The 22329-nt window shown below is 40.1% G+C and overlaps 1 protein-coding gene across 1 annotated transcript in view; it reads left to right on the top strand.

Annotated features, from left to right (window-relative positions):
- The window catches only part of RFX4 (regulatory factor X4), a gene marked incomplete at both ends in the record, with an annotated part of 92318 nt that overhangs the window by 10973 nt on the left and 59016 nt on the right, over positions 1–22329 (top strand). Inside the window, 2 exons of the mRNA XM_080349205.1 lie at positions 8009–8095; positions 17181–17241. Coding sequence (XP_080205331.1) covers positions 8009–8095; positions 17181–17241 — 148 coding nt within the window. The remainder of the gene's footprint in view (positions 1–8008; positions 8096–17180; positions 17242–22329) is intronic.

Genomic DNA, 22329 nt, shown 5'->3' with positions numbered 1-22329 from the left:
GTGAGAGTGAGGAAATGTCACTGTACTGAAACTGGGCCAGGTGAGTTTCTCTTCCCTGTGAAATGAGGAGTGGCCTTGATGTGGCAAAAAACAAGTGGCTATTTACTGTTCAGGTGAAACTTACTTTTCAAATAAAAGGATAGATAGCATCTGTGTGTGACTGGGAGAGGGAAAGGGCTACTCCCAGCTGACACGCATACTCAGTCGGAAATGCAATCGCAATATGATATGCGATTCCAGAGAAGGGAATGGGTAGGACCTTGAAGTCCTGTCTGTTCCAGGCTGGAGACTGCCCTAGATGTCAGGATCAATATGCAGAGGAATCTTATATTCTAGGGTTCATGAGTGTGCTTGACCTACATTTGGGCTGCAGCTTCTTAATGAGGAATATTGTTGACAGAGGACTTTAATGAAAGTACGACATTTAGATGAACTTCAGCATGGTACACGGAGTAACAAGAAAGCAACATCTCATAAATTCCAGATTTCCTACCCAAGTATTCTAGGAGAGTTAAAATATGATGAACTATGGTGCTTTTTTGGTGCTTTTTCTTTTTTCTTTTTTCTTTTTTTTTTTTCCTACCAGTTTAAACATATCATGCCAATTTTTAAATATTCCTTATAAAATAGGTTAACATAAAATCAGTATTAGGAGCAAAGACCTGGCCAAACAAAACAAAAGAGCTCTCACAGATTCAAGGAGGTCAATCTTTGCATTCTTTTGGTATCATGGTGAATTTCACAATGCTTCATCAGAATCACCAGTCAAAGAAAAAGGATGAAAACATTCCTGCCAACATCTAGTAAGTGCCCTGTACTAATGTCCATTAACCCTGAAATACTTCCAAGAGAACTCTATGCCAAGAAGAGAGAACAAAAGAAAGGACTGCAACAAGAGTGCCCGACATTTTGCCCTGTTGGAAATGAAATAAAAAGTTAGATTAGCAAACAAAGCACCAAGGTATCTGGCAGCTTGTCAGGGTAGCGGCTCTACCATCTGCACCAAGGCCATGTGTCACTGCCATCCCTGAGGAGCAGGTCTCTTGGAAGAACAGAAGATGGCTATGCAGGACCAAGGAGGACACTGGCATGATTTCCTGTGGAGTCTGAAGATGCAGCTCAGATGCACTGACTGAAGGGTACATGCCTTGCCAGCCAATGGCAATGAATGAGGCAATGAGGAGGAAAACCAGGGTCTGTGTGTCAGGTCTACTTCAATGGTCAAAGGAGCTGTTTTGTGAATGAGGAGTGTCTACGTGATGGAGTAATTGGAGGGAACAACAGTTGGATGTCAGCCCCATATAGTCTCACGAACCTTTCATTTGACAGTGGGGAGGAGGGAGATCCCATAACCTATGAAAGCCTAATTCTTAGAAATTCCCAGTGTGTGTGATTAGCTGTACCTAATAGCTTGTTCTGCTCGATTTTAGTGGATTTGACTAAGTTTAATGCACTCTATGGGAGCCAGTGCCTGCCAAGGCTTGTCATGTTACAGGCACACAGTTGTTCATAACACTGTGCAGGGGCCAGGCTAGGAGATCTTTCTCAGGTTTTGGTTTTAAGGCAGATTGAGGTTTCATAGAAAAGGTGATTTTTGGTTATTTCCTTTCAAACAGTGTGGTTCTTGAAAAGCTTTGATTGTGCTACCGTAACGAGCTGCCGCAGCACTCCAGCAGTATCGCACTCCTCAGGTGGTGGATGCAGATGTAACCAGCAGTGCTGTGCTGCAAAGTGTGTGGGAGATTCAGAACATGAATCATCCACTTGTCAGAGCAGGTGTGATGTGCAGTAAGTGCTAGAGCATGCTTTTAATAGTTTAAGAGTCAGACTTCAGGTTTATCTCCTAATCATTACACCTGAAAGAAAAGGATGGTCTCTTTTGCCTTTAAAGGACTGTTTGAACTAGTGTTTTGCCTTCTGTGTTGATATAACTAATTGAACCAAGACATTGAAGTGTTATAATGTTTAGTTTTCCATTACACCAGAGAAAATATTAGATGTACTGGCTATTTTTTTGCCTCAATTCATATGGCAGCTAGAAATCAGGTTTGCAGTGCACGAAGGGATAGTCAAAGCAGACAGACTGTTCAGAGGTTATGAATTTAACAGCTGTAGAGGTTAGAAGTTCTCTGTCCACAGCTGGTGCAATACAGACAACGTGAACAGAGCACTTGTTGGGTGGTGGCATGTCTCGCACCATATTCTGCAGAGAAAAAACCCAATGGATCATGCAGACCTCAGCATTTATCCTGAGCCAGACAACAGAAGAAGCTGTCAGGGCAGTGATGGTTTTCCTAAAAAAGATATAGAATATCATGCTATCAACTTCACTGAAAAAAAACCCCAACAAACTGTGGTAGATACGTTTTCTGATTAGTGCCATGGGCTAGCAATCTGGAAACTGGAGGTTCCATGACCTTTAGTCAGCCTCCTGAGCTTTTGAGGTAGTGCTTTAACTTGCTAAATTGGCTGCTTGCAACCACTGTCTCTTGTCCTAACAGATCAGACGCGCAGCTGGGCAGTATTGCTGGCCAGCTCAGTACTGAGGGAGGCACTTGGCAAAGAGATTGCTGCAGGAAGAGATGAGTTACTCTTCCCTCTGAGAACGTCAAACAAATAACTCAGAGGGGTGCTAGGAATCCATATGCATGACAGGAGTTCCTCCTCTGTCACAGGAACTGTAAAATTAAGTCCGTCATCACTTCTGAGTATGCTTTTTTCCATCAGGTCCTCTTGTAAATCCACTAAAATTTGGTGGTCCATTTATATTTGCATTATCTACATTTTATATGCCTTTGCTCACAGTTACTTTCAATGTTTTTCTACATCTTCCTTGAGAAAATGGGGAAAGAATTACAAGAGCAGCTATGAGGAAGGAGTTGGACTGTTGCAGCTGCACCATCCAAGTTAGTACATCACTCAGGGTGTAGTTTGGGTCCCGGCAAATCTCTGATTCTTATTCCAGAGGTAGCTTTGTTCCAGTAACAAGCAAACTTCTGTGTAGAGCATTTGGTAAATTGTCATGCTTGTTAGCAAACTGCTTTAAAATTTGGAGCATGGGAACCAATCTGAAGCTGAAGGTGTATGAGAGGGATTTCTGTGCAACTGCCAAGGCTGCGGCGAAATAAGCGCACGGTGATTGTGCAGACTCTGATACTATGATTACCACAAACCTTGGCTGTGTTTCTAGAACATGAGGATTCTCATCTCATACCATTTCAGTAAAAAAAAATAGCAATTCGCAGTTATGCCAGTGATATAACCACATCCAGATCAGAGGATATGGCATAACTGGGGAAAACCAGTGCAGTCAGCACCACAGTAATGAGGTGAGGCAAAAATGCCGCTAAGATTAGGTGACCACAGCATTTCATTCTGCCAGTAAAATCTCTTAATCTCCCTTCAGGACACACACAGGTGTTCCAGGGCTGCAGTCAGTGGCTCTGGGTGTGCTCACCTCCCAGCTGTATGGGCACAGCCCCTCCATGCTTTTGCCATCCTGCTTGGGTGCCGAGCAGGACACGGTGGCTCTCAAAGGCTGGCAGAGGCTGTGATTACAGGTTGTGCTGATCCTGCAGCAGCTCTTAACCCTCCTGGCGGGACAGCAGCTGCAGAAGCCTGTGCCAGCTGTGATCAGACCCACCTCCTCTTCCTCTCCGCAGCTCCGAGCCCAGGTGGCTCACACACTGCCCTCGCTATGGCTGTGTACATGTGGGAGCAATGAATGCTTTCTTTTCTGGACTGCAAATATGCTAAGCCAATAACCATTATACAAACAAGAGGGAGTAATTATCTTGTTAAATGTCCTGGCAGTACACAGGCGCTGCTGCTGTGTCCTCTCACCTCAATTGGTGCTCTGTAAGGAGAAGCCTTTCAAAGGTGTCTTCCAGGAGAAGGAGTCAAGGTGTCAAAATAATTTGGCAAAGGTATATTTAAAACCACATTTCATGCTTCTGTTTTCTGATAGGTCATGAAAGCTCCTACCCTGAGCAGCTGTCATGTCTTTGCCTCTGTTTTGGGGAGTCCCAGGCCTACCTTCCCAGCTCAGTGTTTGAAGCACCATACAAATAAAAATATACTTGTCAGTGTGAAGGGAAGAGCCTTGCTGGGGACAAGGGAAAGCCACACAGGCCTCTGGTCTGCCACATTTTGAAACCAAGTTTATTTTGAACTTCCCTTGTTGAAAATGTGGTGGGCACATTTAGTGGAAGAGGAATACTGTCATGCTTGAGGTTTGGTGCCTGTGTCAGTCTTAGCAAGATTAGAATCAAGAGAAGAGGCAAAATGATGGCCAGAAGTAGTTCCATAGTTCTTTTAAATCCATTTTTCAGTACTTTGTTGAGAACAATTTGTGGTTTTCGTTTGTTTCATAATCAGTTGTTCTGTCAGAAAGCTGACACTGGAAAAATGATCGTCATTTTAGTAACTATCTCCTTTCCCTCATGTTAGAATCCTGCAGAAGATACCATGTATTTGTATTCAGTGGTATACAAAATTAAATAACAAAGATTGTTAAGCTGAAGGACGTAGTTGTGTGCTTCGTTATAATTTATTTTTGACCTTTGCAAAATTAAATAGTTGATAGAGTATTTAAAGGTGCATATTCAAAACACCATTAAATACACCTTAGTTGCATTCTTTGCTAATAAGATTGTAATAGTTTCCATACTGTGTCACAGTACAGAGTTATCAGCATGTGATTACCCAACATTTTACTACTAGATATTAATTAATCAATCTATTTATTTTGCCTGAATGTTTTTTGGCTAGTGCTGATCCTTGCTCAAGCCACTGTGCTGGTTCAGCGGGGGGTACAGTATGTTGGGGCTCAGGGTGTGAGGGAGTCCTAGAGAGCAAAGAGATCTGCAGGGTCCTGAAGGGAATATTTTAAATTTCAGCAGAACTGTGGTTGTATTTTCTTTTTTTTTTAAATTTCGTTGTATTTTCTTTTCTTTTAATAGTTGAAGGCATTATTATTAATATGGGGAGTTAAAAGGCTTGTAAAAACCTTTTTCTTTCTACAAACAGTAAAAAAATCTACTTAGTAAATGAAGGTATTTATTAGAATATTTATTCATTTATTAGATTATTTATTTATACTTAAATCACTCAGTTTATGAGATAATACAGCCTTTAAACAGCTAGTTAGTTTTGTCACATTTTGGCATTTGACAAATTTGCCATAAACTCCCTGACATTTTTGCTCAAAAGAGTTAGTTTTCTTCATTCTTTGCTGCCAGACAGGTCATGCATCTTTTCAGGCTTGAAGAATTTCTATCAGCTATTTAAATGCAGGGCCACAGAGACAAAGCCAGACTCAGGCTGCAGCGAGCTGAACCGGCGTGATTCAGGACCAAAGGAGTTGCAATACATAATTAAACAGTAACTGCGCCCTACTCCATAGACTTTATATCTTGCAGCGTGAACTGCCTGCTTTACCAGTGAAAAAGAGGTATATGCGCACTTCTCAGAGACAGTGCATGAAGAAGGATGGGGAAAATTGTTACTGAGTGACGCTTTAAAAGTTGTTTTTCTTTTCCTGCTACTTAGGGAACATGAGTAAAGATGGCTGCTGCCAGTTCCCTGCTGCCGAGGGAAGAGGATGCGTCCCAGCTTCCCAGCTCTTGGTGCCGGGAGGAAAAGAAAGGGCAGAGCTGGGCATCGGTCTCTCCTTGGCGCTAATGGCAGCCGCCTTTGCTTTTACTCCCTGTGGCTGGGCTCTGAGCCAAGGGAATTACATACAGCCATGGCTGTGTGCTGAAAGGAGGAGGAGGAGGAGGCAGGGTAATCTTTCTCAAGACTCCTTGCACCTCTCTCTGGTGCTGTCCTCAGCAGCAGGTTTCTCTTCACCTCGGAGTGATCGGTGAGGATCCAAGCTCCTGTGCCTCAGCTCGTGGTGCTAAAACGGGAGAGGAAAGATGCTATTAGCTCAGTTTTAGGGAAGCAAAAGGAATGTGGCATGAAGCAGCCATCTCATAGTGTTGGCCTTTAGACAAGGAGGTGATACACCCCCACCCGATGCAGCTGAGCAGCATGAGAAGGGAAAGCCTCAAAGTTTGAGTCGCCGCAGGCCTGTGGGTTGGTAACTGAACAGGAGCTGATTAGCGCTGGCCTCGCTGGCAAGTTTTAAACTGCAGTGTCAGCAACCTTAAAAGTGATATTTATACAAGGCTGTGTTGAATTTGATGGGTGAATAAAGATCCTGAGAAATCAGTTGACAGCAAGAGTTATTTTTGCTGATTTTCAGAGAAGTACCTCAAAGGAGCAGGCTATAGGGAACAGGCAGCGTGGCTGTGGGGCTCTATAGGCACGGAGGAGTTTGATGGTGAATGAGGAAGATGCACACAGAGACATGCTCTTAATGGTGAAGGCGGCACTGCAGCGTGTTGTTTACCACCGGCAAATAGGCAGAGGGAAAGGAATGGCCTGGAGCTGCCACAAGATCTCTTACACTGCCTGAAAAACAGAAGTGCACAAAGCAACAGTACCCGGGGTCTCGTGACAGGGCCTGGCAACCAGCTCTGAAGGGCTCTCAGCAGACCCTCCTAAAGTCCTACACAGATGTCGTTGCCATTTTGTATGTGTGACTGTGCAGAGTATATGTACAGAGGAATATACACAAGTTTGTGCAATGCTGTGAGTTTAAAAACCATATTTTTTTTCTGCGGGATGTGCTTGACCATGACTATTCATATGCTCATTTCTTGGTGTCTAGTGCTGAAGTCATACCAACTTTTACCTTCTATAAAGCAGATGGGCAGCTTTGTCAATACACTGGGCTTCTGCTGTCCCTTCACACCTGCTGCTGCGATGGGCTTTCTCCTGGCTGGCAGGCTGCTGCCTGCGCTGAGCCGGGAGCCCCATGTGTCTTGGGGGGTGGCTTATGGAAAGGAATCTGCAGCCATTTCCCTGTCTTTGAAGGTATTCCTGGCAGTTTGCTGACAGCAAGGCCGGTTTCCCCTTATTTCTTGTGCATCTCTTCACTCAGTGGGTCTTTTTTCCTGTCGTAACTTGTGGGGTTACCTTGCACCCTTCCCACCTACCCTTCTTTTTCTTGCTTTGACCACAGCATAAGTTCATTTCTGCCCATGTGTGTGCCCTTGAAAAATAATCTTCCAAGGGAAGTCAATTTATTGTAGTAATATGCAGGGACTCCAGGGAAAATCAAGGACTCATATTTCATACTTTGACCAAGGAAACACAAAGGAAGGTGCAACTTTTGCCCTGAAGACCTGTAACAGTAGATTCTGCTGGTCCTGGTGCATCCTCTAAAGTCATCAGGGGATGTATGTTATAGCTTTCAGAAAGAAGAACAGCAGGGTCCAATCAATGTAATGCTGTACTGAGTGGTGGGAATAAATTGGGAATGGGAAAGAGGGAAGACAGTAGTGGTTGAGTACGCACAGTGGAGTGACAAAGGTTCGAGTAGTGCAGCAGCTGCTGACTCACTGCATTGGACTCGTAACAGGGTGGAAAAGATCTCGATGGGGCCTGGGACTCAACCAGGGTGAGCGGGGTTTTGTAGGACTGGACTTCAGAGAGTGCAGTTTGAGCCCTGTTGTAACAAAAATTCACACGAATGATTGATTTTACACACATGAAGAGTTCTTTCACAGCCAGCAGGAACACTCGAGTACATAAGTCTTTGCCAGACTAAGACTTAACAATCAATGTACTTTATGTGTTTCAGCTGCCCATATAGATGATTATTTTTTTCAATGCATCTTGTGAGCAGGAGAGAATATCCTAAAGAGGTTTGTTATGTGCATGGAAGTGTTTCAGTCTCTTGTTTGAAAACAAACAAAAAAATAAAACTAAAAAGCAACAGGAAAGTTTGAAAGCAAAAAATTATTTTCTTGCTAAATAACCTCAGACTGAACATGTTTTAACAGAAATGCTCCAGAACACCATCTGTTGAAAACTAGTACTTTGTTTAGTTTTATATGTTGGATGTTTATTTTTTTTTATACAAACACACACAAAAAAGAGCATCTTTGTTGTTTTGCAGAGAGTTGGATTGAACGATGTCTTAATGAAAGTGAAAACAAACGTTATTCCAGTCACACCTCTCTGGGGAATGTTTCTAACGATGAAAGTAAGTAACTTGTCATTCATTTAAAATCAGTGTGAACATGGCCAAGTGCTAATTTTCTTCTGTATGTTGCTACATCTTGGTAATATTTTTAGTGCTCTGCGGTTTGAAGAGTCAACTTGCTTGACACATTCAATGGTTTTACTAATTTTTTTCTGGAATATTTGCTATTATGCACTATTTAAAAGGAAGTATTACTATCTATTAGTTAAAGCAACCAGAAGAATTTGTATATCACTGACTAAAGGTTGACTGACCTCTAAAATATGCTATTAGTATTAGCTCATGAGTAAAACCATCTGTTTTGCTTTCCACTGGTGAACACCATGTGGTTGAAATACAGGAAAAATTGTGCTGGTTTTCAGTACTACTATATCAATTCATACATACAAAATATTTATTTTAAGAATTGAACAATCATCACATTAAAAAAATCACGTATTAATTCATGATATTGACTCCTTTTTGGTCATGGAGTGGGAACAATTATAAATCTAGCTGATTTTAAAATATTTTTTTTTTCTTCTATCTTGATTTTTAATAGGAGCAGGTAATTTAAAAGGTCAAAAAATACCTTAAAATAATCTAAATGTTTATTTTTAAAATTGTAAGACAATTTTAAGTTTACCATTTAGTTTTCCCTGTTTATGCAATTTCCATTGTACTTCATTTGCCTGCAACAGAACACTCTTTGTGTTAGTTTTCCTCTCTGTATTTCGTGTTAGTTCATGTTACAAGATATTAATGCAGACTGAATTCTTTAATTCATAAAGTCACATTTTTATAATATTCAAGCACATAATTTAAAAAATGCATTTTTAATCACTTCTTAATGGCTGAATGTCCCTTTCACTTTTTTCTTTTTTAAAATTTTCTGTTTTAAGAGAACTACTTTAGTTTGATGTTATAGTAAAATTACATACCTTGCATCATGATGTTTTAATGGATCATGGAATTTGCTGTATTTGGGCCTTACTCTTTGTTCGTCTGGGGATCTCTTTTGAGACAATATCTCTTCTAGAAGGAGAAAGAAGGTGTTAGAAACATGGTGTTTATTGGTGACTCCCAAGCTAAGGACACTGAATAAGAATCCTTAAAGACAGATAATACAACTTGGACAGGTTTGGGGGTTTTGTTGTTTTTAAGAATTAAGGGATTAGAAATTACTTTTTCTTTAAAAATAAAACTGTAGTGTGTTTTATTAAAACACAGAAAGCATCTGCTTGCTAATTTGATTTTTTATGAGAATGTGTGAGGCTCAACAAAATTCATTTCACTCTGATGCTACTGAGAAAGTGATGGAAAGAATCTGTAACAAATGACCTGTGACTTCAGACTCTATTCAACCCTGTTGACTTTAGTGAGCTTTTCCTTAGACTCACAGTTCAAGACAGTATTGTCAAGGTAACGATTTAGCACCACTAACTGTAGTAAAACAGGTTATAATGTCACAATTATAAATCTCCTTCTATGTTCTGTTTTAGGTCTGTCACCCTAAACAGGTTGTAGCAAAACTAGCTGTAGTTTTCAGTCAGAAAGCGAGCATGAGAAATCTCCCACATACCCAGGGACAGTAAGAAGTGGACCTCTGTGTGTTAGCAAGAACAGATAATTCAGACAATGGCATTGAGAAGATCAGATGGCTGTTCATTCTGTTTTCTGGTGCTGGAATTAAGGGACAAGCAGTGATAGTGAAAGGCAGCAAACATAGAGCTGATAAAATAAATATATAAATTTTCTGCCACAATTTGTGTGCAGAAGATATTGTCACACTATATAATGGAAATGGGAATGCGAGTTGATTTCATCTGGCTTCCTTCTTAATAGTCAGTACTCCCAGATGCTTCCTTTGCACTGATAGCAGCATTTTTGCAGTGCAGATAAGAGAACTAATCCACCTGAAAAGTCATCCTTGGCTTTGGGGATGAGGGGAAAGGGTGAATGAAGATGAAGGAGTAGGAAAGAGGAAGAAGTCACTTGCCCAGCAGCAAGAAGACCAATAATCTGCGAAATCTGGAACAAACCAGAAGTTTCATCTTAGAAATCATTGTATTATGTGCTCCTTTCCAGCTCTTGAGTTTTCTAACATTTCTCTAACAGTGCTCATACACCAATTAAGAAATTTCAAAAGCCATCATGTCACTCTTTATCCAGCCTCTGTCATACATTTGCCAACACCAAGAGGCAAAATGTTTTGAAAGACCCACGTAACCCTACTTGTATTCCTCAGAACGGTGGTCAAATTGCTGTTGTCAGTGGAGCTCCAGTTTTCACCTGCAGCCAAAAGAAGGCATTATCCTTCTTTCTCTTAACTGCTTAGTTTCTGTCTCTAAATACATTAAGTAGCTGTTGGCTGGACTCTACTAGAGAAAATGTGGCTTCGGTGTCAGGTTGTGGGGTGGTTTTTTTGTTGTTGTATTTTTTTGTGTGTATGTATGTTGTTTCTGTGTGTTGTTGGTTTTTTTTTTGGCCCTGCAGCTAGTGACAACAATGAGAATTTGCACTGTGAACTGATGATGTTCTTACTCAGTATCATGCTTGGTCTTGTGACTGTTTCTTCCTGGATGTTTTTAGATTAATAGGTTCTTAGGACAATAGTAATAGTTTTGCTGGTCTCCTTTCCTACACTTGGAGTATGCTACAGAACCATACTTCAGGATGTAGGGGTCCTTGGCAATCTTCTGTTCTTGTCCAGATACCTCCAGGCCTCTTGAGCCTGCATTACATGTGAAGGGAAGCAATGACTCAGAGCTGTGGATTCCCATGGTCTCACTGCTTCTTGGGGCACTTCTTATCCTCTTGGAACCTCATATGACCTCTCACAAAACACAACTTTTATACTCTAATATAAAAATTCTTAAATATTATTTCACTTTCGATTTTTTTTTTAAAACATTTTTTTCCTTCCACCATTTCCACACTCTACATGTTATTTAAAAGATTCACAGGAAAAGGGAACGGTACAACTTCATATCTAATAATTAAAAAACTCAAACTCACAACATTTTCTGTGTATTGTGCATTAAGCCATATTCTCCAAATTGAAATAGGGATCTGGAAGAACACAATTCAAGGATTATTAAAGTTTCTACGTGAGTTCTGTAAGAAAGGAGTCATGACAGTACATGATGAACTGGAAGGGTTGCTTGTCCAAATTTTCCTGTATATTTAGAAGTGTAAAGGTGTATATAGTTCCTGTGAGATAAAATAAAAGATATGGGCTAATTCAGACTGGTTTTTGCACTTCAAAAGCAGTGTTCAAAATCTATGTTCAAACTGGAAAATGAAATGGAAGATTTATCCAATAGTACAATGGTGGCTTGTTTCTTTAACTAAGCCTCTTATTCTTCAATTAAATTAAAAAAAAAAAAAAAAAAAAAGTAGTTTAAAAAAGAGCTACTTGATTTTGTTGAAATTTTCCTCGGAGAAAATTCTTTCTTTTTTAATTGTACCTACTCAATTGGAACTATGCTCCCATATTTCTTTATTTTAAAAGCATGGAGTACATCCTAATGAGCCTCTATCTTATTTATGGCTGCGTGTAAGTAAGAAACAGGGAAGCTTCCCACTATTGCTTAATTTTAGCTAAGGGATAATCACTTTTGAGAACAGTCAGAACCTAGACTGCAAGGGCTGCAGAGGAAGAGGCTATTCCTCTGAAAGGTGTGGAGTTACCTGGACTAAGGGAAGGAATTTATCCATATAAAGCTACTAATAATGTTGTATCTTTAATGGTTTTGACACACATGCAGGTAGCATTGGGAAGTACAGAACCCTCTACTCACAGTGGAAAGCAGAGCTTTAACTCCACTTTAGTTCTGACAAGCAGAGTAACATCAACATTTTAGAAAAAAGTATACTAATACAGAGTCTTCACTTGGGTTTGTTCTGCTTACTGTGTTTAAGGCAGCGTGCTTAAAGAGGTGCCGAGCGTAGCTCCTATTGTCTCCATGTCTTGCTCCAAGAAGCAAGAATTCCTTTGAGCTGGACCTAAAGGCAGACAGCAGAAGTTAGAGGATACTACTGAGAGTTCAGGGAGAGCCACAAATGTGAAGAAGTTACAAACAGAGTTCTATTAAAGTGGCTTTGTAATAGAGTTTTGAAAGGAGAAAGATGCAGCTGCTAGCAAAGCAGCTTCAATGGAGTTTGGGAAGAAAAAGATTCTCTGTGACCCAATAAATACTGTTTTTTCTAGCACATTGATGATCCCAGTTTTGAATTTCTTTAAAGGCCTCTTCCATGCTGAGAGTTTTACTTGCAACTAAGTTATTACCTGCTTTCAGCTTGGGATAAATACCAGGTTTCCCACCTAACCAAGTACCTTGAAGATACCTTTCCTTGGAATGCTGGTAGTCCTCCTGCTGGCGGTGGAGTGAGATCTGCTCCCACCTAGCAAGTGGTTTTCTCCACCTGCAGCTGTGCATCAGGAGCAGGGTTTATCCTTGTGACTTCAAGTCCTTTTGCATTTGTCATGGAAGAATTTTCAACTCTATTCCTTGGTGGTGCCTTGAAGCAAGGCTTCTTCTCAGGGTCTTTATTTTCTTTCTTTACAAAATATGTTGGATTTTAAAAGTATTGAATCTTAAAAGGTATGGGTTAATTTTAATCTACAGCATTGTTCTGATGGGGACTGATAAAATGGCAGGCCAAAAAGTATGGGAAAACAGCATTCCTCATTTATTTTGTGCTGTACAAACAGATCTGGGATCAGATCTGAGTCAAGAGTTACAAAAAACATTCTGAGCTCATTAGGGGAGTTACTGAATGTGCTGCTACCAACTAAAATATAAGGAATATGGTTATTTATTATTTTCTGCTAGTCCGTTACCTGATGAAATTGCGTTGTTAAACTACACAAGGTAGAATAAAGTGCTTGTATGTGTAATACTGAAAGTTTGTATTAATTGGTCCCCCTCATTCCTATGCTATGTGTAATTCTTTCCATCTATTTAACCAAAAGGGTCAAAGTTTTCTGAAAATAAATATTTTAGCAAACACCTGGTGAAAATGAGAAACATTTTGGCTGACAGCTAGTTCATTGGAAAAAAAAAAAAAAAAAAATGTTCTCTTGTATAGAGAATTGATTTTTGGGGGAGACCTGCTAACTGTGTGAAAAAATGTTTTGTTGAAAATCCAATTGTTCAATGGGTAATACTTTGAAGGAAAATGGTGCTTAAAGAATTTTTAAAAATAAATTCAAAGTCTGTCATTCTCCTTCTTGGTTTTAAGGGACAGTTAGATGATGCTGAAGAGTCTTGAAGAAGGTACCCCAGGAAGCAGACATACCTGAGGAGGGAGATATAAATTTCAGTTTATGATCTTGTTGTTTGTGTTGCTAAAACAAATCCTTAAATGAGAGGAGCGGAGTATGGCTGGCTTGTAGTGTGTCTGAGGGCAGGTTAGGTAAAGCACCTGCTCACAGTTGCTCACTCTTAATGTGAGTGAAAAACAGCTGGGGGAGGGATGAAAGGGTTGTAGAGACTCTAATACTGTATAATTTACATAGTGGCTTGATGTCTGATAGAGTGGCCATATCCAGGGGAAAACTAAGTCTAGATGGCTCTCACCTGTGCTAACCAACAACACACCTTTAAATACTACTCCCCTTAAATCAAGAAAGATAATAAAAGTGTTTATTCCAGAGAGGGTGGAGTAGTACCTCTTGGTTTCACAGGCAGAGGTTTAAGATTTCTGAACCTTAGTTAGAGGAGGGGTTATTTAGATCAGTGGCTTTCAGCCTTTCCAATTTGCATCTCCTTACCCTGTTTCCCCCAAAATAAGACAGGGTCTTATAAAATTTGTGCTTACTTTTTTACATGTATTGCTGCCTGGACACTATCTAAATTGACTTTTTAAAAAATGAACTATAACTAGGGCTTATTTTTAGAGTAGGGCTTATATTTTGAGCATCCTCAAAAAATCACGTTAGGGCTTATTTTTGGGGTAGGTTTTATTTTTGGGGAAACAGGCTAGCAATTTCCAGTGAGGCTGAAACTCACCAGTGGGTGATATGCTTTGGCACTGACATAGAAAATACTAATTAAGAAAATGGATTACCTTGATAACCTTAATTTGAACAAGAAGACAGTGACAGTGGGGGACAGGAGGATGTCTGGGGCCCCCCACATGCTGCTGATACCTAAAGGCAGCAGCTCTGGTGGTTGTACCTTGCTGCAATGTCTCCTTCCTTGCAACAGCAAAGACCTGAATCTCTCCAGTCTGTAGAAAGGCTCTGCCCTGCCCTGTGAAATGGGTCTCTGTTAGAATCACAGAATAGTTTGGGTTGGAAGGGACCTTCAAAGGTCATCTAGTCCAACCCCCTGCAATGAGCAAGGACATCTTCAACCACATCAGGTTGCTCAGAGCCCCATCCAGCCTGGCCTTGAATGTCTCCAGGGCTGGGGCATCTACCACCTCTCTGGGCAACCTGGGCCAGTGTTTCACCACCCTCAGTGTAAAACATGTCTTCCTCATATCTGGCCTGAATCTTCCCTCCTTTAGTTTAAAACCATTACCCCTTGTCCTGTTATAACATGCCCTTCTACAATGTCTGCCCCTTTCAAGTACTGAAAGGCCACAATAAGGTCTCCCCGGACCCTTCTCTTCTCCAGGCTGAACACCCCCAACTCTCTCAGCCTGTCCTCACAGCAGAGCTGTTCCAGCCCTCTGATCATTTCTGTGGCTCCTCTGGCCCCTCTCCAACAGGCCCATGTCTTTCCTGTGCTGAGGACTCCAGAGCTGGACACAGGACTCCAGGTGGGGTCTCACCAGAGCGGAGCAGAGGGGCAGAATCACCTCCCTCGACCTGCTGGCCATGCTGCTTTTGATACAGCCCAAGATATGATTTACCTTCTGGGCTGCAAGTGCACATTGCTGGCTCATGTCATGTTGGTACAACTTGTGTACCCCCATGACTGCCAGCCATAATTTTCTTAAGGAGGGGAAAGGCCCCCTGCTAATCAGTACTTCGCCTCTCACAACACTCTGCTGAGATGAATTGCTCATGCTCTTTCACTTTTAATTTGGGAAAGGCTGGGAGGTCTCTGCCTCTTGGGCACCCACAGGGCTGCCTGTAGGTGAAGGGAACTGCAGCAGTCTCCCTGCCCCAAGCCTGGGGAGATGCCATAACTCCTGTGTGTCCCTCCCAGCCCTGCTGTCTATTCTTTCCCTGGCTGGGGAGACGCAGCAGGATGCAGGACTGGACTGGGCTCTGGTCAGGCGACCTGCCTTTTGCCCCTCCATGGCAACTGTGGGACCCTCCACACTATAGAATCATGTAATCATAGAATGTCCTGAGTTGGAAGGGACCCACAAGGATCATTGAGTCCAACTGCTATGGCTCATTTGCCCTCCAAGCCAGGCTCTTTTGTCCCCTGTTGCCTCGATAAACAGTGAAACTCAGGGGCAGACATGTCTTCCCCCTTCTCCCCAAGCTCCTTCTCAGGGAAAGCTGAAGCCATGCAAACTCTTCTTAGGGTGCCTGTGCTGTCAAGGGTAAGAAGGGAAAAACAGTCATTGTTGTGAGAGAAGGGGGCTCTGGCTATTTAATCCACCCAGCGGTTTGAATCCGTGCTGCACGGCTCTGCCTCCTGCTATGGAGAAGGCGCTTGTCCTGTTGTCAAGCGCCATCGGCCTGCAAGAGCCATGGCCACTCAGCATTCAGGCCCCGTGTGCCTAAGGTTTGTTGCGTGCCGACCATTTGTTTAGGAAAAACAAGTGAAAAACACAATTTAAAAGTGATTTGAAATGTGTATGTTGGTGCTATGCACTGAATAAAAGTGGGCCCCTGAAAGGCAGGGCCGGAGTGTGCGGTCCAATAATTAGAGGGCCATTGTCATGCAGATGCAGAAGAGGGGCTGCTGGCAGTGTCTGCGGGTAACTGTGAATCTGGATTTCCCTGACATTTGGGGGACCAGCCTCACAGGCTAAAGGGTGCTCGGTAAAAACAGCTTGCCCTGTATGTAACAGAAGAAATATTGTGGCGTGAGGGCTGAAGATGATGTTTTCCAAAGTGGGGTTTTGTTTGTGCATGTCGACTCTTGGGACTGCACAAAGGGCCTCCCAACGGGGTGTGAGGCTCAGAGGTGATAACGCAGCTCCCTTAGGATTCAGCATCCCAAAGGCTCACTTAAATAACTTCGTAAAGTTAATTGTATGAAGAAATGGAACTTCAAGCAAGGTGTACAGGCGCAGTGATTTACCTTGGGTTTTTTAGGTATCAAAGCCTTCTACACCTAATGCTTTAATCAGGGACAAAGCTGTTAAAATATCAAACCGCGTTTGATAAAACAATGTGTCCCAGAGAAAACCCTTCTGGAGATGCTGATTGTGCTTCACTCCATCTTTCACCTATGAATGTTTTATATCCTTCACAAATGACAATTTAGTAGGAATTATTCCGTACATATGTTAAAATTGTTTCAGAAGAGCTAATGTGAACTAGGAATAATCCAATATTTTAGGAGTTTTATTTTTATTATCTTCTTTATTCATCTTTTATTTTAATTTTTGGAAAGTTGGCAAATCAGAGAATTACCTTGGAAACAGTTAATGAGGAATACTATCATAAAAAATATCTGAAAGGGAAGAAAGTATATTATAGAATGTTTTAAATTTCAGTTTTTCTTGTTCATAATTAATCTTTGTAAATTTATAAACTTCCAGTTCATATTGTATGTTAGGATCACAACCGTGGATTAATTATGTATAATGCCTCATCTAATATAAAACTTGGGTAAGGCAACTGTTCCCTTAAAGCAGGTGAAAGGATTTTTATGTTCTGACATGCTGCTAGAGGTCTAAGACTTGCACTTCTTTTTCAAATAAATTTATCCTTTCCAATGTCATTATCCCTATGCTCCACCCTGCTCCTGCTATCAGTGATGTTTGCAAGGTTTATTGCCTTAAGCAGTATCTACAGATGCTAACTTAGAGAACAACATTATTTACATTCCCACAATTGAGTCAATATATTTTGAGAAAGCCTTGGCACTTTAGAACTTTTTAAAAATCAGATAATTCCTTAGCAATTCATAAATGCCTGAGCAATTCCCACTGAAATTACATAGTAATTTTTGTTTCTTAACAGATGAGGAAAAAGAAAATAATAGAGCATCGAAACCACATTCAACTCCAGCTACACTGCAATGGTAAGATGCCTTTTTTAAAAAATCAAGAAACCCTGTTAGTGTTTTTTCTTATACCTTTTTCAGCTGAAGAGAATAGACAACTTGGACATCTTATACAGTTCAAAATATACTTTCACTGTATGTGTTTAATCTGCTCATTAGTATCCTGTACAGCATTTCTCAACAAATGTCTTACTCTTATGGGATTTGGTTGAACATAGGAAACCTCTGATAGAGGTTTAGAGTTTAGAAGATCTACTTGGCATATTTGTTTGCCACCTTGCCAGCTGGTGATTTGTGGTTTGTCATCATTGTTATATTTATTACATAAAGAAAACTAGTACTAAGAATTTTTTTTCAAGACTCACATTTGTTTCAGTGTCTTGTGAAGCCCACATTTACTGTTTTACTGAATCAGATCTCTGTAATTTAACGTAGAAGACAACAAAAGAAGAGAGTGAGTTTGTGGTTTGATTCATTTCCCAAAATCCCTTGCAAATTAAGTGAGGGGGAAAAAGGAAGAGTGATTAGGAAGAGAGAGAAGATGGGGAGAGGAAGGTTTGTTAGTTTACTGTGCTATGAAAAATGAACAAGTGCTGTTCGCTATGGTTTACAGCAGTATTTTAGGCTGCATGTTCTGTGATGTCACTTATGCTTCTGACATCCCGTTGTATAGGTTATCTCTTAGACTTTTGTTGACTTTTCTCTTAATTTAGACTTTTATTCTGATTTAGCTTTCTTAACATTGTAAGTAATCAAGCATCTTTCAGGGAGTTCCTTGTATCTGGCAGAACAGAGCTCTGTTACAGAGAAGCCTGGGAGCATGTTTGTCTGAAAATGCATGCCCCTTAGCTTGTTTTAAGTCTGTTAAAGAAAGGCCTTTAGTTCACCTTGAAGTACTTGTCATAGTTTCCTGGATGAAAAGATCAGATTGTTGGCAAAAAATGTGGGGTTTTTAGCAAGATGTTAGCAAAATTATTTTTCTTCTTCCGTCAGTCTCTTGGGAGATCTAATTGAACAAACAGCAAAGAATAATTAATTCAGTAAATTTCACTCTGTAAAATTCTGTAATTCTGTGAAATACGCATAAAGATATTTGGATTATTTTATCCGTATTTCTTTTTTAAATCCGATAATTTAAATTTTAGATTTCAAAAACCTCACACCTGTGGGTTGATTTAGAATAGGTTGTTGCAAGTATTCAGTGTTCTGCCTTGAAGAAACTTGCAGAAAATTCCAGTGCAAATAATGAGACGGGCAAATATAAATAAAGGCATTTACTTTTGAATTATTGCTTCTTTGTAACTATTTGTATCGCTAAAGGACTGTTTTTCAGAAGTTCAAGAAAAGTGAATAAAGGGGATGTCTACAGATCAAGAGAAAATTATTAAAATAATAGTGAAATGTCACAGAGGTATTTTATTCTTTTCCATTATTTACCCATACAACTTCAACACACTTCAAACTGGATAACAAATAACTATCTAACTAAAATAAAATAGGAGGTAGGGGTTACCAGTCCCAAATTTAGAACAGTGTTTGTTTTGCAGTACAGTCTGTTAAGAGTCTTTTCCAGAGAAGCAAATAACATAGTAGCTGAGAAGGCAGAGTTAATTAGAACATGCCAACGATACTGTTCCCAACAGAAAACATGCAAATACTGTAAACAGTCTTCTGCCAAATACTTTCAAGCTTCCTTGGTCATAAAGGTTGGTAAATCCCTAAACTCCAGGGATATTGAGCCCTGCTGGAATACAGTGTGCATGCTAATGCTCATTCAGCAGTGTTTGCAAGAGAATCCTAGAATTTTGATTCTGAAAAGGCTGCTCACGTTATTTTCCTTGCCCCTTGCTAGTATACTGGCTCACTACCTGCCTGCTGTGTCATGTTTCTGAAACGTTTAGGTAGGTCAGACATTCTCCCCTTCGAGTCTTTCGGATCATCTGCAATTTCCTCCATTCCATTTTCCACACAAAAATACATGAGGGAACTGAAAGCAATGAAGTTTTCAAGTTTAATTTACTTAGCTGATGTTAAACTGAATTATACAATTGGCTCATTTATTAATAGACCTGCAAGTGAAAGTTTCCCAGCTTTGTAACCATACCATAGAACAGTTTTATGGTGGTTTCCAGATGCTTTTCAACCCATGTACTGCAGCTTTGAATTGGTATGTCCCAGATAAACTGTACTACTGGGTTTGATATACTAAATAAAACTACAAGCTCAAAAGTTGTTGTCAAATTGCTAAAGTAGAGAGCTTGCTTTGAGTAAAGATATTGAGTTTTCACTCTTCTGGAGAGCCAGTCACAGCAGCATCAGGTAATTTTTGCTGCGATAACACCTACCAGCCTCTGGGTTGGTAAAATATTGTGGTCAGCACTGCACAAATGTTGCACTGAGCAATTCCTGTAGATTTAGCTTTAAGTGTTTGACAGTTTTGCCTGATCCAAGTTTTCGCACAGGCGAAAAAGACTAAGTTTACCTGAATATGCCTTGGCTAAGCATGTGTCCTACCCTCTTACAGGAATCTCTGGGCCAGTTTCAGGAGGTGGAAGTGATGGGGTAAATTATTGACCAGATTTCAGGACACAGAACCAAACTTGTCTTGTGCTGGTAAATGGAAGCACCACAATTGTCTGCAGTGTCTAGTGTCTGCCAAGTTAAAGCTGGTCACGTTTTTACTGTTAGATGCTACTATCATTGACAGCTAATGAAGGCAACAGGGTGTTGGAGAATAGAAACAGAGGAAATGTCAGTAAAAAGGAAAAAGAAGAGGAAAAAACTATTAGGGAAAGCAAAATGAGACATAAGGGAGATAAGTAAATTTTGTCACATGGTTCATTTTGCCATCAACTTTATTAGTTATTCCTTGTCTGGCATCTTGCTAAAAATAGTGAACAACATCTATCCCATGGGGATCTATCCTTAATGCCTCTGCTTCTCCAAAGGCAAAGTACATTAAACACTACAAATGAGGAGGAGGAGGAGGAAGAAATAGCTGAAGATGTCAGGAAAAGTCTAGATGACTGTCAACCTGGCTAAATAACCTTTTCCTGGAAACATGTTTTTGTTTTGGTTTGTTGATGACACAAAATGAAATGAAACACATAGCAAATGTAGTAGTACTGCCCAATATGTCATAATTGGGGAAACTATGTGAGCTTGAATGTAACTGTTAAGGCACGAATACACCAATACTTTGCATCCTGTGCTTATCCCCTGTTCCTGTGTTCATTATCACCTGTAAAACTATAGCTTGCTAAACACCTGGCTCTAAAACATTGGTGATTATTTCAGTGGTGAACTGGCTGACCAAATTGTGTGAAACCTGGTTTTAACTCAGTTTGGGGGGTGTGTGTGCCTGCTTCTCCAAACATAGAATTATTCAAAGCTCAGACAGCCTAATTCCATGCAGTTTGGTGGCTTGCAGTGTAGGTGCTCCAAATAATAACAGTATTGTGAAACTAAAATAAACAAAACTATTTTCTACAGCATTGTAAAAAGTAGTAAAAAAAGGGAAGGTAGATCATTGCTAGGAAACATTCTCCCCAGATTAATAGTTTCTCAGAAATTGTTATAATGCATCAAAATTAATCTGTTCTAGAATCCTTTATGTGATTAGCAATGGTAACATGACAGTTGTTCTGTTGCCTTCAAATCTATAACAACACTACAGACCTCGTTCTGCTATAGAATAATCTCATTTAATCCAGGAGTATATAAGTGTACAAAGAGGGAAATAGTAATAGGGACAGATAAAACCGTCATTCCTGTGGAAGGATTAGGTGTTTTATTGCTATACTGTAGTGGCACAAAAGGTCTCATTGTGAACTACTGGATTTCACATGGCTTTATTAGGACATTTAAAATGTTATATATATATTATTTCTGATAATGATTTGTTAGGTAGAAGATTGAGTTCATTATCTTTCCACAATACTGTAGGATGAAGCTGAATTCAAAATATGATAAAGTTGTTAAATAAAAGACAGGAAAATAAAAGAAGTGGAGCAAGATGGGGTTTTGATCATTAAAAAAAAAAGTTCAGGTATAATGGAGCATTGTTCGGTGTCAGACTAATGACTCTCTGTGAAAGAGAGGAGAAAAAGAGAAAAATTCATCAGATATGAACAGAAATAATTAACTGCTTTTCTTTCTGTCCTGTCTTGGTCACGGAAGCTGACATTCCAATTAGCAGCTATAGTATACAAACGAACTCTCCAGGTTTTGAAAGGAGGTTTTGTTAAAGCGCTATGAATTTGAGGAAAGATGCCGTGATGATATTTCTGTAGAAACCAAGGAAGAATAGATGTTGCCCATACAAACTGATTCCATTCATCCAGCCGGATATCTTATTAAAATAGTTTGCAGTCGCAAATGATTACGATAACTGAAATGGAAGGTAGGTAGGTCCTGAAAAAGGCAATGAAGGAGCAAAACTAGGTATTTGGAAGGTGTTCTACAACTATCAAATTACAGGGAGTTATTTACAGTAAAATCCGAGTTTTCTGAGAATATGTATTGATTTTCTAATATGTTTAAGAGGAAGTTGCACCCACTTTCTTCTCTTAGCCAGCAAGGCAGACAAGCACACATGTAACTATAAGCATACGAGTAACACCACTGATGACAAGATTAATTATGGTTTCAAGTTAAGTGTATATGTAAATACCTCTTGAACATTGTTGGACAAGCAATCATAAAAATGTCATTTCAAAGGAATGATTCTTCTAACATATAAATTTATAATGAGCCCAGTTTCAAATTTTAAAGGTGAAGCATATGCCTATTCATGTATTTGATGCATAATTTAAAATTTTATAGTTGTGTGTTTGCCTGTGTAAATGAATGATAATAGTTTCTTCAAGGCAGAGGAGGATGTTATGTCACAATTTTATTTGGCATTGAGTTCGGATCACGGACTCTTTTTTTTCACTTTGTCCATCAAAAATAACAAGAAAACATTATACAGATATGATACAGTGTGCACTCTTCAGGACTTGCAAATAACTTGCTTTAGCCGCATCTGCTTCCTCAAGGTAAGGAATTTTGCAGCTGGCCAGGAATGAAAAATGTGTCATGAACCAAAGGTGGCTTGTTCTGTAA

Source organism: Nesoenas mayeri (genome assembly GCF_963082525.1).
Source record: "Nesoenas mayeri genome assembly, chromosome: 1".
In the NCBI taxonomy this organism is placed as follows: Eukaryota; Metazoa; Chordata; class Aves; order Columbiformes; family Columbidae; genus Nesoenas; species Nesoenas mayeri.
Note: the sequence above shows the minus strand (reverse complement) of the source record. Positions and strands in the feature narration are given on the sequence as shown.